Below are 15,373 nucleotides of genomic sequence, written 5' to 3'. Positions count from 1 at the left end.
GGGGGGGGTGTTGGGTCTGTGGTATTACACTTTGCCTTATGTCACTTTTAGGACTTAATGGTGCTTCCCATCCGCTATACAAACAAAACAAACAATTGATCAATAGCTTGGAATAAGCATATTTCCAAAAATGTGGGACTTGTCTTTTAATAAAGAGAGTCTTTGTGACTTTCCATCTTCACCACATGCTCACCTCGGGATGTGAAGGAAAGGGACGGGGCCGAGCATTGAGAAGCTAACGGCTGTGGCGACACCTCCCAACACTATGAACCAAGACCTGGTGGACTGATAAAACACCAACACACACACACATAAGGGATTTACTTCATATGACAAACTTACATTAGGAAGAATAATCCACATTTACTTTCATACTCACGGGATATTTATCAGTAAAATACCCAATCAGCGGTGATGCCAGACAGTATGGTAACGACAAACCAAGCATGATGAGTCCCACGTAGCCAGATGAGAGATTAAACTACATCCAACAAAGAGGTGGAGGGGGGGAAACTCATTCTCAGCGCAAAGCTTGATAAACTTTCTTTCCGCAATAAGTTGACTTTATCAAAAGACAGAAAATTACCCTTTCCATAGCAAACAGGGACAAAGTGGCATCCAAGAAGCCCAGTCCTGCACTCTGAGTGAATATCACATAGCAGATCAGGACGATTTTCACTTTGGTGAGAAGTCGGAAGAATGAATCCTTCGAGGGGTCTGAATCTAAGCGGACAGGAGCACAAATTACAGCTCACGGTCCAAATCCGAGAAAATAATAATGAACTTATTGAATTGACTCAGATATAGCAAATAATATGTTGAAACCGTTACCTATGTTTGGCAAGACGTATATGTTGAATGGAACCATGATCAACAGGAAACATCCGAGAAACATAAAAGGGACTTCATATCCAAACGACTGGTAGAACCACCCTCCAATCGGGGGCCCCAGAATCAGACCAAGTCCTGTGAAAATCTCCAAACTACCCTAAAGAGAGAGAATTGCAGCACATTGAAATATGTAAGCAGAATCTGAGCATTTCCGCAGCATAACAGCTATTGCTACACATGCCACAAGGTATGTATTAATTGCCATGACACTGGTAGTACTGGGAGATACAAAACAACCCTAAGCATATTTTTTTTGGGGGGGGTTTTCTTGTGACTCTAATGTCTCCTAAACAACATGCCAGTCGCACAAGGGTTGTCTACACTCACCAAAACAGTTGCCACATTGTTTGGGAATATTTTTGCTGTCATGGCAAAAGAGGAGGTCATCGCAGCGGCAAAGCCTAAGGCGTCTATGGACCTCACTACGAAGCACAGAGTGATGAAAACAGGTCCTGCAGGTACCCGATTGAGTAACCTGCGAGACAAGAAAGCAAAAAAATAATAAAAAGAATAAATAGAAACACTGACACAAAATGACAAAACAGGCTGTTAAGTTTGTTCTTAAATAGTCCAACTAAAGATATTACAACTAGTTTTTACACTACATGAAATCACAAATCCACATTGATACACATTCAAATAAAGTAGGGAATAACAATACATTCACAAGCATCCTTGTACATATTGTCAATAAAATACTGTGCTATACGCCAGCTTCTGTCATTTTCTGACCTTGCACTTACAATTTGACAAATTATGTATTTTTACATCCATTTTTAAGGTGACGCTGACAATATTCTACACGTTTCTTACGGTCAACCAATCCCATGAATCCCAATCCCGTCTCTCAATACTTTCCAACCCCGTCTGTGGCTCTCAGAGCCAACTCTATGCATTCCTACTGAAGATGTAACTCTTTTTCAAAGATGTATTGTTTCACCAAAAAGGGCAAAATCATTTTATAAGCCAGCTGGGCATTGTAGTTAAAGCAAATGTTGGAGAAAATGATGCATTTGTTGGAACATTTTCTATCTGCAGATTCATACACACCTGGTGCTCTACATTGTTTATAGTGTAATATGAATTACGTGTATGTGAATTTTACTAAAAAAAAAACTTTAGTTCCTTACATTGTAGGGACATGGTACAACAGTGTGGCTCCTTGAGGATTTAGCAATGGAGCTCTTTAGTACAGAGAAATAACTTGTATCAAGACTTGACAGACTTCATTGATATGCAGCCAAACAACTCTTAGTAACAAATTTGTGCTTATTATGTTTTCTGTAGCTATCATTATTATTATTATTATTATTATTAAGAACCAACACTTACCCAAAGAGAATGGTGCAGCCCGACGAAACAAAAAGCCCCATTACGAGCATAAACTTTGGACCAATTTGGACAATCTGGTACAACAACAAGCAGAGAGTAAATTACTGTAGATCTGGGCAGCACATCCCACTTCATATAATACTATAAGAAAGAGAGCCATATACTTACATATTTCCCCATTACTAATGAGCCAATGAAATTGCAGACAGCGTAGCAGCCAAATATGAGACCAATGACAGTTTGACTGGCTCCCTTCTTGACTGCCTGTGTAGAAATATGCATGTGAGGCATTTATTAGTTGATTATTACACACCATCTTAGTAACAAAAGCAATGAATAAAGACATGTAATGTGGTAGCCAATAAATGTAAAATATGTATGAAAAATGCAGTCAAAAGAAAACTGTGTGTTATGAATTAACGCTTCAAATGGTTGACCAGTACTATCATATTTCTACCCTGCGGCCTAACCTTTGCTGAGCAGTTATTACACACGGCCTCAGCCGCCGTCCCCTGAGACCGATGAGTATGACTGTCAGTCATTTGTTGGTCTTCAGGGAGGCTTTCTGATGTCTAAGCACATGTTTGCTCATTCGTTCCACGCAGAAGACACTACTACGGAGATGTTGAAGGGAACTGGGGACGCCTCTCTGATGTGTGAGCTGTACACTGACATGCACCAATGAGCATTACAGCAGTTTTTTTCACATCCTTTTTTGTGATCAAATATTTTTATTTTATTTGAACAATTACATCCTTTAACAGTAGCCCTGATTTAAATATATGTCTTTGTAAATATACACTAAAACAATTCATCCTAAAAATTATTTTTCCTGTATTTTTCCTCTTTGATTTTGTCTTGCTTTGGCTATTTGACGTTACACATCACTTGTGTGATTTGCATTAGTTAACAGCTTCTAGCAACGGAAACAGACTCAATTTTAAAATCGACAAGATGTTAAAAGGCTAATGCCAGTTACAAATCACTGCTGTAAAATGCTACGTTTCACTTTGTAATACGGTCCCCTTTGGAATGGGTTGAAAATAGTGTTATTAGGGTTAGATTAGATAACACTTTATTCATCACACAATGGGGACATTCCCTTTTTACAGCAAACAGCAAACAGGCAAACAGACAATGTGCAAAAAGTACTGAATTATTGTAAAATGGCATTCTATAAAAGATATTGTAAAGTAAAGTGAGGTGGCCATCTTAGTAAAAATGATATTGAAGTGAAACCATAATATAAATAATCTTGAAAAAGTAAGTACTCGTAATGGAAAAATATAAATACAGATAAAAAAGATATACATAGAGCCATGAGTATGTATTGACCATTTAAGCTAACCTAAGTAACTTTGCTGAACAGCTGCTACTGTAATGCTATAAAATCAGTTTGCTTTATTTGGTTTATTTGTCAGTGACTTTGCTTTTCTCTTAAATATAAAGGCGCTGGAGTTAGCTTAGAACTAACTTTCACTGTAGTCCCGGGCCGGATGTTAAAAAAAGACACCTCAAAAACTAAATATACTGCCAAAATTGTCAAAGAAGTGTTAAAACATAGTGTCACGGTGTTAGAGTCAGTACTGTGTGTTTGAAAACTGACTCAGTAGTTTAAGTTACAGAGAAATATTTAGTTGTCCCATTGGCCACCACACTGGTCTGTAAGGACCTGGTAGCGATCCTGGAGCAGCAAAGTCGCTCAGTTTGTTGAATTAAGTAAGGATGTTTTATTAATTTTTATGACTGTATTACATTTTAAAAAGTGAAGGAATCACTACACATGGGTAGGCACTTTTAATGACATTTTTTACATGCTAAGAGGCTAAAAACAAGTTTAAAACTTGCCCTGTTTTAGCCTGTTTGGTGCTAACGCTAGCAGCAGGATAACGTGGTGTAGGCAAAACCAATTATTTTCGTTTTTCTCTCTACTGACAGAACTCCACATTTACAAACAACAGAGCTGCGTGTTGAAATCGACAGGAATTCTCCTTTAACATGTCAATTGAACCCTATGCGGGCTTATGTCTTACCTCATTGGGAAAAAAGGGTCCTAATATTGAGTAACAGATCATTGAACTGAAGTTGACAGATGCCATTGATATGAGGGTGAGAGTCTGCTGTCTGCTCATCCTCGGGGGAAGCTCTGCTGATTCAGCTGGAGTGCTGTTATCTGCTGTGAAAAACACGGAAATGAGTCAAACTTAAGAAACTGAAAAAGGGCTTAATAAGTTTGGACATTGCTGAGTGTAAAGGGCATGTCATTCATGATGAAATTAATCGCATTGATTCAGCTGATTCAAAACAGTGCAAGGAAGTCACTAACCTGTTTGCTGAAGACTAACTTGCGAATCCATTTTTAAATGTTTCCAATTATTCAGGACGGAACTTGCGACGGTGACCCGGCATAACGACACACATGAGAACCCCGACAGCAGACGACCAGCTCCTGCCTCTGTTCAGCGACAATAAGCCCCCGTCTAGAGCCAGCTAACTACGTTAGTTAACAACTAGCTAACGTCAAATGACACAGTAAAGACACTTTCTTTCAAAATAAAAGCCTCTGTCCGCAGCTTCCGGTGGCACAAGCGATTCAGTCTTCCTTTGGGTGCAACATATTTGTCATTAAAAGTTAGACTGTAAATATTTGGACTTCATCTTTAAATGATCAACGTTGCCTTCTTTATGTTTCTGATAAAGTCATGTTTTTATCATTATTACTGGCAAAGGACTTTTAATGTAATAACAATTATTTCATGTTTTATGCAAAAACTAAGAAAAGGTAGGCTACTTACAATATGTAAAATAAAGAAAATAATATAATAAAATTAGCCTATTAGCCTATGTAGCATCTGCTAGCCTATAAATATGTATGATGATGTGTTTATATGATAAAATTAGTATTTAATTGTATATATTTACATTAAATGCTAATTTTGTATAGAACATTTTACACAAAACAAAAGTACAATGAATATTGTTTAGAGTTTTTTTTTATACAATTTATGCATAATGATTCCTAAATTACTTTAGACTTAGTAAATAATAAATCATAAAGAATCTGCCACTTTTTTTGCATACAGATTCAGTTGATCCCTTCATAAATTGAAAACAAAGGGACTGAAGCAGGAAGCCTGTGGTGTGGGCTTCTGGGATCAATAACTTTGCATCAGAGTGAAAGAGCCAACTGGAAATGAATCACAAAAAAAACATTTGGGACAACGTTTTTATTACATTTTGGCCAGCCTATAGGTCAATGTAAACCTATGGTCACATTATTTTTGTTTCCTTCACAAAATAAGAGAAAAAAAAAAATCAAGCAACCAACTATTCATTAGGCAGTATTGCTGATAAACTGACACACACACTGTCGCTGAAATCTCTGAAGCTGCATTAAATGAAAAGCTCTGAAATAAAAACCGTCTGTAGCCTCCCTCAAAATACTTTCTTCATATACTTTAAAATAACATTTTACCAAATGGCACATGTCCAGCCATTTCTACTTTTGTTTCTTTATACATTAGCACCAAATCTACATTAATCTCACTTCTACTTAACCATTTTTTTATGTTGTATTTAATACCTTTTTTTCTACAAGTGAACATCAAAAAACTGTCTATACCATGTTAAAGCAAAAGTGAATTACAAAATTACTGAAATTAGCAACATATAGGCAAAATTTTCTAAGCATATAATGATAAATAATTTACTAAATACACAGTGCAAGCAGCTTTGCATTTTCCTTTGCAAGTACAACATCAGTTCTATGTATGTAGCATTATTGCACACAAGCTCTACCTATCTAAAGCAGCACTGATTTCATACGAGGCAAACTACTGATCATAGTAGCATCATAAACATCCAATGAAAACAACAGAACCAACCAAGTCTGAGAGTCTCTGAGAGGATCTCTGTGTTTATGCGCACTTTTGTTTGTGTGGACGGGGCCATTTTCTACAATCTTCCCCACTAACTAACTTTCAGCCAAATGCATTTGACTATTTGGCAAACTTAAAGTTATTAACTCAAATTTGTAGAATAAGTTTTGGAAAAGAAAAAGGACATGTACATTTATTTACACATGAAAAAATGAAAAAAAATACACTGTCAGATTATAACGTCTCTGACTCAATGATTTGCAGTATAGTGGCCAAAATAATATGATTTACTTTTTGTTCATTGCACCACTTCACGGAAGTATCATGAATAAAGAAATACACAAACTGTGACATAAACTGTGGTCAACGCTTAATGTTGCAGTTGCAGAATCATTATGTTCTTCAACTGCATGTTAATTAATTTGAACATAATGTAGAGGACATTTAGCAAACAAAACAGACTAAAAATCTAATCACTGCCTCAAACAAATGGCATTGGAATTAAGAATAAAGATACAAATAAAGTTATCGGAAAAAACGCATCAACAATCAGTTTGATATGCATAATAGAACCTTTTACATTTTTAAGAAGTTGACTTGAATGAATGCAGTGTTTTTATCATATATGGTATGGCTTTGTGAAAATGCATTTGTAATTTTGAATGCAATCCTTCCCAACAATGTAGGTATTTGCCGTGTATATTTTTATTTACATTAAATCATTTTTTTTTATTAATTTGAAATACATTGAATTAGTCCTTTGGAAATATAGCACCACATGTTACTAAACCTTCACAATGATTTTAAAATCCATTCCAACATGTACTCAGTTAACCCTTTGTTTAACATTTTTTACTTCACTAAATAACATTTGAATACTAACTCAAATTAGCTTAAGTACATTCAACATATGACCTAGAAAAGATTAAGTAACAGGTGTAGTCTCCATGACCACCGACCGAGACTGACATTGCCTTCAACAGACTGATTGTAAATTGTTCGCATGTGCAACACCCACTCGTATATTAAAAAGAACCACCACAACACTGACATTCCCAGCTTTAGCCCCACACATCGGGGTGCTAGATCATTATGGTTTCTTTTGAATTGGTCTACAACAGCGCAAAACCTTTTCACTTCAGCCTTTGAGTCACGTTGGCTAAGGCAACAGCAAATGCCTGCACTGCTGAGAAAGGATACTGGAAATCCAAGATATAGCCATTCCCATCAATTCGCCCAAACTGCATCACCTAAAAAAGACAGAAAGAGAAAAATATATTTAAAAATATTTTTTTTTTATGAATTAATCTATGGCTGCAACATGTTTATTGGCATTACTGATTAAACTGCCAACGATTTTCTTGTTATTTTTTGGTGCAGGATGTCAGAAAATAGCAAAAAAATCTGATTTGGAGCCCCAAGGTGAGATATTTAAACAAGAAAAAGAAAAGCAGCAGGTCTTCCCCTTTAAAAAACTGAAATCAATGAATAGTTTAATACATATGTTTGCTTAAAAAGTGAGCGGTTTTCTCAGTCAATTAAAAGAGAAATTGACTAATTTCAGCACTCTCACATTACCTGTCTTCCGTCCAACTCAATTTGAAAATTCTTTGCAGACTCCTGTGTGACTCGTCCTCCAAAATCAAGCTGGTAGACCTGGGTGGCTTCATTCCACAATGGCTGTTTATTGGCCATTACATAGACAAACCCTTGGCTTCCCAAACTACGGTCCTCTCTTTCATTTGCCTTGCGGCACTTTATCTCCTCCAGTTCACTAGCCATGCGCAGGCTTCGCTTGTTCTTCCAGCTCTTCTTACTACTCTGGTTCTGGTTCATGAGCTCATCGCCGCTAATAAACAGCTCTGGCTCGCTCTCTGAGCTATCCTGGAACTCATTTGTGGTCCTGCTCATTTTCTTGGTTTTATTGAGTTGCTCTCTCTGCCCCTTGGGCTTCTTCTTCTCTCTGCTGCTGAGCCTTGGACTGGAAATGAGAGTGTTGAAGTCAGAGAGCGCACGCCCTTCCTTTCTAGATTTGCCCTCGGAGACGGTGGGCATGTTGCCTTCCTCGGCCCTGCTGTCCAGCCTTTTGCGGCTCTTCTTGTTGAAGCGCTCGGACTCCTGCAGCACAGGGCTTTCATTTAGGGATGGTGGCTCCAGAAAGTTGTTGGCAGACTCCGCTAGATCATCTGTGGCACTTTTGGATGGTGGTAGCTCAGTAGGTGGAGGAGGAGGGGGGAGAGGAGGTGGTGGGGGTGGCCCAGTAGGAGGGGGCGGTGAGAGAATGGGCTTCTCTAAGATCTGATGAGTTTTGGTAGGGAGGGGAGGTGCTGGAGGGTCCTGCATGGGAGGCGGGCAGGGGTAAGGGTTCCAGGGGTGTAGGCTGACGGGGTGCAGCTGCAGTCCAGCACATGAGCTGGCGCCTGGATACATCGGAGGGAGAGGGCAGCAGGCCAAATTAGCAAGACTTGGAGCATAGCCTGGTGGCAAGACCAAGTTGGATTCCGGCTGTGCAAAAGGGACCGAACCAACCGCTTCATTTGGAGAGCACTGAGGTGAAGGGTTCTGCAAGGTCTGAAGTGGAGAACCGCTGTGGCCCACGCTCGGAGGAAAAGGAGAGAGAGATATCTGGTAACCTGACGGTAAAGTCAGAGTGCTCGTTGTCTGACTGGTTGGAGGTTTAGTCGTGAGGACAAACGGAAGCCGAGTCATGTCCAGGTGCTGAGCTTGACTGATGATGAGGGGAGGCGGTTTGTGAGGTCCTGGTGGAGGGCCTAGCATTGTTTGTTCTGGGGTGAGCCAGAACTCCTCAGTTGTGGAGGTGTCCCACTGGTAGGGCGGGGGGCGTTTAAGTGTCAAACTGACATCACCGAGGGTCAGCTGACGCACAGATTTCTCGAGGTGACACTGCTGATTTAAAGTCTCATCTTCCGTGAAGGCGGAGTTAACGTAAACTGTTCTGTCCCTGCTGTTGTCAACAGCACTCAGCAGACTGTAAGACGACTGGGAGGACATAGGCGAGGTACTTTTCGAATGCACGATAATGGTACTGTGATGCGCTCCTTTTCCTGGTGGGAAGTCCTGCCTCACCACCGTGCCACCTGCAATGCCACTACTTGTGGTCCCGCCGCCACTAACACTGACACTGGTGCTGCTGCTGTGACTGCTGCACTGTGTGCATGTGTACAATGCAGTGGGCACCCTCTGCTGGTAGGTGAGTGCTAGTGCACTGTTCATTTTAGCCTTGGTGGGCAGGGTTCTTGAGCTCTCCATCATCTGTGGCACTTTAAGTCCCACGTCCCTGCGGTCACGACGTAGGGTGGCATTAATCAGACTGCTATCAATCCTCTGGGGAGGAGGAAGTGTAGCAGTTACTTGATTGGCCGGATCAGGGTAAGGAGGAGGGTCTCCGCTAGGTATAGAGTAGCGAGGGACAGAGAGACGACTCAGTGTTGCTGAGCTGTAGGGAAGCTGAATTTTTTTATTCTCAGAGGAAGTGACTTTAAGCGTGGCCGAGCCGTGAACAGCGTACGCATTCTGGTTGCGAACGAGGCGCCTGCGGGGCCGACAAACCTCCTCCACGTTGCCACTGCTGTCAAATGTGGTGATCCTTTCATACCCCAGAGGAGTTGGGTACTGTAAAGTGACTGGGTGAAGCAAAAACTCATCCTTCTTCAGGCAGAGCTCCGGCGACAGGACGCTCGGGCTGTCACAGTTTGTGACGAGAGTTTGAGGCGTAGCGACGGCTGTAGCGGCGGACACCACGGTGCCCGGGTATGGAGGAGGAGGATTCACCTTCCTCATGTGAATTTCCACAGATCCATCCATGTCACTAAAGGGGGGTAAAGTCCGCGGAAGACTCGGCTTAAGGGTGTGTCCATGCTCCCCCCTGGCAAACCCCGGCTCCGTGGTCGGAGGAGGAGGCAGGAGATGAATCTGGTGTAGCGAAATAGTTGGATAGCCGGTCGGAGGAGGCGGTAGCGTCATCTGCATCTTCAGCTGCTGTTGCATCTGCTGGTGCTGCCTCTGCATCTGTTGGTGCTGCTGCTGGATCTGTTGGTGCTGCTGCTGGAGCTGCTGCTGCTGCTGCCTCATCTCCTGGATCTGCTGGCGGATCTGCTGCTGCTGCTGCTGCATCTGCTGCTGCTGCTGCTGCATCTGCTCGTGTTGCAGCTGCATCTGCTGCTGCTGCTGTTGGATCTGCTGTTGGTGGTGCAGCTGTTGGTGCGTGGGGTTCTGTTGGATTTGTTGTTGCTGTTGGACCTGCTGCTGCTGATGGAGCGTCTGCAGTTGCTGGAGCTGTTGCTGTTGCAACTGGAGCTGTTGATGTTGCTGTTGGAGCTGCTGTTGCTGTAATTGTTGTTGCTGTGATTGGGACTGATGATGGTGTTGTTGTTGTTGTTGTTGCTGTTGCTGTGATTGGGACTGATGATGGTGTTGTTGTTGCTGTTGTTGTTGCTGTTGCTGTGATTGAGACTGATGATGGTGCTGTTGCTGTTGCTGTTGCTGGGACTGATGATGGTGTTGTTGTTGTTGCTGCTGCTGCTGCTGTTGTTGAAGGTGATGCATTTTCTGCGGCTGTGTCTGCATTTGTTGGGACTGTTTGGACGGCAGTTGACGAGGCTGCTGCGAATGAGAGCGCTGCGGGTGAGGCTGCGGTGGGAGATGGTGAGGTGGAGGTGGGGGAGGAAGAGTGCCAGGGAGAAGAGGACCCATCTCCAGCCCATTGAAGATGGCTTGACCAGGGTTCGAGTATCTAGTTGGCATGGGATACGGTGTTGGAGCCGCGTCCTGCCCGTGGTCAGTAACAGGGACAGAAGCTGCTGCCGCCACAGCTGCAGCTGCTGCCGTGGCTGTAGGGTTAGTCAAGACATCAAGCTGAATGTTCTGATTGGCCAGAAGAGACTGAACCAGGCCGATACTTTGAGTCGGAGACATTGCCTGAGCCGGGCTGTGGATGGGAGCAATGGGAATGTTGACTGTACAAGGGGGATTCTCTCCTGTCACGCCAGATGGCCCCATCACTTCATAGAAAACACAAAGGATGACTGTGTAAGTGACTTATAGCAAATGTTATAAACAAAGTCAGGTGCATTGGAAGTAGGGCTGCACGATATGAGGAAAATATGCAATAAAGTTAACGCAATAACGACATTACTTGCGATGAACAAACTTATATTTAAAAGTCTACTCAGTTTTGAATTTCTGCTGCTTTAAGTATTCTACTAAAATACAACAAATTGCATGTTGAACTTAAAACAGAAGAAAGGAAATAATTTCCAACATTCTTTTACTAAACAAATTGAATGTTGAATGGAATATAAAAGGCACTGCTAAAACAAATAAAAAGCCACATTTTAAAGGGCATTTCTACTGATGTTTTAGCCCACCACAACAAAAAAATCAAGTGTCTTTCGCGATATCCGTCACAGCATTTTGCAGTGTGTTCATCGCACCACTTGATATCGCGATGATGGTTAAAAAAAACCATATTGTGCAGCCCCAATTGAAAATAAATACATTCACACTCATTTCTTATGTAGTGTTCAATATTCATTCACACCTGGTAAGTCATCCTCATCCTCACTGAACACATTGGGGTTGAACACAGGCAGGCTCATAAAGTCATGAGAAATCTTGCGCACTTCTGGAAGGTAGATGGTCATCTGTCTCGGTTGTAGATGTAGCAGACTTGTCTTATAGATGACTGAAACATAGAAGAAGGCGATTGTTAAATTCATCTGAATGGTCAATGTAATATGTACAGTATGAGTGGTTTCATGGGACATTTACCTGCACCAAGATTAGCAGGGAGAAAAGAAGCAAGTCCAACAATTTTGAATTTTGTCCCCCAAATGTTTGATGTGACTTGAGCTAGGTAGTTGTGCTTTGAAGAAGAAGAAATGGATTATGCCAGATATGTTAGGTAGTAGGTGAGGTACTAACATTTTAACATCAACGAAATATTAAAAGGAGGAACATTTTAGGTGAGAGAAAAATTTGAGCATGCTACTATTCTTCCAGATTCACGATTTACTGGAAAGCCTTTTGTGACATTACAGGTAATTATTAGCACTTCTACATTATGATTTCATTGGGAAACATTTGACTGATTCAGGTACTACAGTATCAATAGCGGATGATGCAGATTCACACCTCTGTGATCCCATCCATAGAAAACTCTCGACGCGTCAGACTGGGAGAGCGTACTGGAGGCTTCTTTGTTGGTAACCGTGGCGACCGTTGGCCTTCCTGATTGGTGCGTGAAAGTTTCGGAGATTTTCTAGATTCCATGTTCATCCTTTGAAACAAAGAGGCACGGTTTTCAACCATCATTTCTTTTGACAATATGATGTTTTCCATTTATGTTACATTAATAAACTCTACTGGCAAGTTGAAACAAATGCTAATAAACCATCTGCAACCTCTGTGGTTCAGGGCTGTGTAATGTGTGGATGACCTGTTTCCTCGGGAAAACTTTGGTGACTTCTTCCCGACCCACTCATCACTCAACTCAATGTCACTGGAGTCAGAGCAGTTACAGCTGTCAGTGTAGGAGATCATGGGATTCAAACACACCTCCTCTGAAAAAAAAAAAAAACACAAACCAAAAAGGTGAGTTTGATCTGAGTCCTCATACATACTAACATTAATCTACCCCTGCGTTAGAACAATATAACAGTAAGTCATTGTTTGGTGGGACTGCAAGCTAAATGCAACCCTTATGCAGCCAGGTCACAGTACAGGCTATTCCTGTATCAAGCCTCAGACCATGTAACAGCAGAGAAGAGCATTCATCACCATCATCGTCTGTATTGGTTCTCACTCAAGGTGAATGATGGGTACACTGCATATGTGCAGTTATTTTTAAAAAGCATAGGTTTCAAGGGATGAACAAGGCGCAGATTTAATTTCAAGTAGATAAGGAACAAGGTTTTCTGACCTTGAGGCAAGCCATCACTAGTGTCTTGTCTTTTGCTCCATTCATCAGTACTTCAAAAGCTTGTAATCCATTTTACCTAAAAAACATTTGGGAAATATGCTTAATCGCTTTAATGCGTTAGTTAGATTAGAAGATTAATACCAGTGATTGATCTTCGTATCTACCGTTTCCACCTAGCTCTCTGCAAGAGCGCAAATAAGCATTTCGTTTTTGAAAACGTCAATTTTTTTCAGTCAGTTTACCCCAAAAGTGAATTTCTCACCCACCCCTATTGCGATCTAGTCAAGCAGATTAGGAGCTGTTGTCTTTAGAAACGTCTACATTGTTTCTGTTTAGAGTATGTATATATCACTATGTATATATTGTTTGGTTGTTTTGTATGTGTAAGCGCATTGTGAGCAACGATGTCCCAAAGAAAAATTCCTCGTATGTGTCCTCATACCTGCCAAATAAAGCTGATTCTGATTTTGATTTTGATGCTAGATACGAAGCGAAAGAATGGTTAGTATAAATGCACTTCATTTAAATAGCGCTGTTCTAGTCTTATCAACCACACAACCATACACTGGTGGCAGAGGCTACCATTCAAGGTGCCACCAGATCATCCAATAAACATTCACGCACATTCCCACCGCATTGACACATCAGGAGCAATTCAGTAAGAACACTTTTGACATGTAGACTGCAGGGGAAAGAACCACGGACCTTCTGATGGGTGGACAACCACTCTACCTCATGAGGCACAAAAGCCCAGCCGGAAAGGGGCAACCTCAACCAGTGGGGGAGGATCAAGCCAAGGTATACAGAGAGAGAACAGCTTACTATCGGTTCCTCATTGTTAGAGTGGGATTACAAAATGTCCATGGCAATAACCCACAGACCCCACTGTTGACACTTTTCACTGAACTTACTAAAGAAATAATCCCAATGAAAAGTATAAGACCCTGTAATGTCTTAACTTACCTGCTTTGCTGTCCATTTTTGGATCCATAATGACAAACTCAGGCCGGAGTTTACTAATGCGCCTTCCTTTGAGAATAGGCACCAGTCCTCCTAAATATTCAAGGTAGAGGGTGTAGCAGGGTCCGCCTGTCTCAGGGCTGTCCTCTGCTCGCTTCATGGTGCAGTGGAGCCTCTCATTCCCAGCCGTAGGATAGCTGACAAAGTCACGGATGTTGTTGGGGTCAGGGATTGGGGGCTAGAACAAAGAGAGGAAAGGGCTGTAGGATTTCTGGAAACTCAAATGAAAACAACTCACAGTCAGGGGTTTTGCACCATCAATGAAGTTGGTAAGAAGCTGTCTAATATTGTTACAGCACAGCAGTTAATCAGGGGATGAATGCACCTTGATTGTGGGTATAAAAGCAGTGGTGACATAAGAGCAGAGCAGCGAGGGCATGTTCAGTTTCCCCACGTCTTTCTCCTCGCGCAGGGCGCTGGCGATGCCCTGCTGGCATAAAAGTTGGAGGCTGGCCACCCTGTGCTCCACACGCACCACATACAGTGCTGGTCCACATGCAAGGAACAGACGAGAGTCTCTGTGACCCCAACAGATGGTGGTGATAGGTCTCTGTAAAACAATTTCCACAATAAAAGAATTCCTACATACATCTGTTTACATTTACTGCACATATTAATGACATCTCTTACATTACTGATTTATCTGTTGTTAATTTTTCCAACCCTGGCTCTTCAGACCCTCAAAATATCAATGTATATGCCAGTCTACACACACACACACACACACACACACACAAACAATTCAGCACTAATTTAGCATTTTACTGTAGCATAAGTACTTACCCGATACCGGATAAGCGGTCGAAGATGGATGGATGGATAAGTACTTGACTTGCCTAGACATCTATTATATATCCTTCAATTGAAAAAGTACTAACCTGTGCTGGTGTTTCCAACGTGTAGATGTGCTCCCCTTGGACATTATAGAACTTAACAAGGGCGTTTCTCATAATAGAGTCGACAGGAATCCCATGTCTCTCCATGCCAGCCACAGCCAGGAGGTCTCCCTGGGAGCACCACTGGGCCTCAACATCTGTGGGGTGAAGGAGCACAAAAACCTTATGCATTATGGGACATATTATCAACACAATGTATGAGCATGTTTGAAAATGTCACAGATATTTCTTTTTATACCTTTCAGCCCTGAGCGAATCACGGCAGGTGAGAGGTCGTCATAGTTGTTCATTAAACTGATATCTCCTGATAGGAAGGTGACCGTCAACAATGGCTTGACTCTTCGCACTTGGAAGAACAAAGAAAAGTAAGTATAATAGTTTTCCACAGCCAGCACAAGGCAATATTAGCAGTTGGG

General features: G+C 41.7%; 2 protein-coding genes across 8 annotated transcripts in view; both read right to left on the bottom strand.

The window, feature by feature from the left end:
* Nucleotides 1-4,782, bottom strand: part of slc18b1 (solute carrier family 18 member B1) — a 22,449-nt gene extending 17,667 nt beyond the window's left edge. For 5 of the 7 annotated variants that reach the window (XR_004654792.1, XR_004654795.1, XR_004654791.1 and 2 more), the window contains exons 1-9: nt 4,550-4,782; nt 4,257-4,399; nt 2,392-2,487; nt 2,224-2,297; nt 1,219-1,366; nt 832-988; nt 587-723; nt 380-481; nt 194-285 (exon numbers count right to left, since the gene is read on the bottom strand). Coding sequence is in view for 2 of the 7 variants with exons in the window: in XM_034857905.1 (XP_034713796.1) it covers nt 194-285; nt 380-481; nt 587-723; nt 832-988; nt 1,219-1,366; nt 2,224-2,297; nt 2,392-2,487; nt 4,257-4,399; nt 4,550-4,580 (980 nt within the window). In the remaining 5 variants the exon portion in view is untranslated. The remainder of the gene's footprint in view (nt 1-193; nt 286-379; nt 482-586; nt 724-831; nt 989-1,218; nt 1,367-2,223; nt 2,298-2,391; nt 2,488-4,256; nt 4,400-4,549) is intronic. The other 2 variants (XR_004654793.1, XM_034857906.1) reach the window with 1 other exon arrangement.
* A 1,016-nt stretch (nt 4,783-5,798) lies between these two features.
* Nucleotides 5,799-15,373, bottom strand: part of tulp4b (TUB like protein 4b) — a 13,347-nt gene continuing 3,772 nt past the window's right edge. The window contains exons 6-15 of the mRNA XM_034858448.1: nt 15,196-15,303; nt 14,940-15,094; nt 14,387-14,611; nt 14,005-14,239; nt 12,559-12,682; nt 12,255-12,399; nt 11,892-11,985; nt 11,662-11,805; nt 7,680-11,122; nt 5,799-7,351 (exon numbers count right to left, since the gene is read on the bottom strand). Coding sequence (XP_034714339.1) covers nt 7,235-7,351; nt 7,680-11,122; nt 11,662-11,805; nt 11,892-11,985; nt 12,255-12,399; nt 12,559-12,682; nt 14,005-14,239; nt 14,387-14,611; nt 14,940-15,094; nt 15,196-15,303 — 4,790 coding nt within the window. The 3' untranslated portion in view covers nt 5,799-7,234. The remainder of the gene's footprint in view (nt 7,352-7,679; nt 11,123-11,661; nt 11,806-11,891; nt 11,986-12,254; nt 12,400-12,558; nt 12,683-14,004; nt 14,240-14,386; nt 14,612-14,939; nt 15,095-15,195; nt 15,304-15,373) is intronic.

Source organism: Etheostoma cragini, chromosome 20 (genome assembly GCF_013103735.1).
Source record: "Etheostoma cragini isolate CJK2018 chromosome 20, CSU_Ecrag_1.0, whole genome shotgun sequence".
Classification (NCBI taxonomy): Eukaryota; Metazoa; Chordata; class Actinopteri; order Perciformes; family Percidae; genus Etheostoma; species Etheostoma cragini.
The sequence above is the reverse complement of the archived record's forward strand: the minus strand, read 5'-3'. Positions and strand labels throughout refer to the sequence as shown.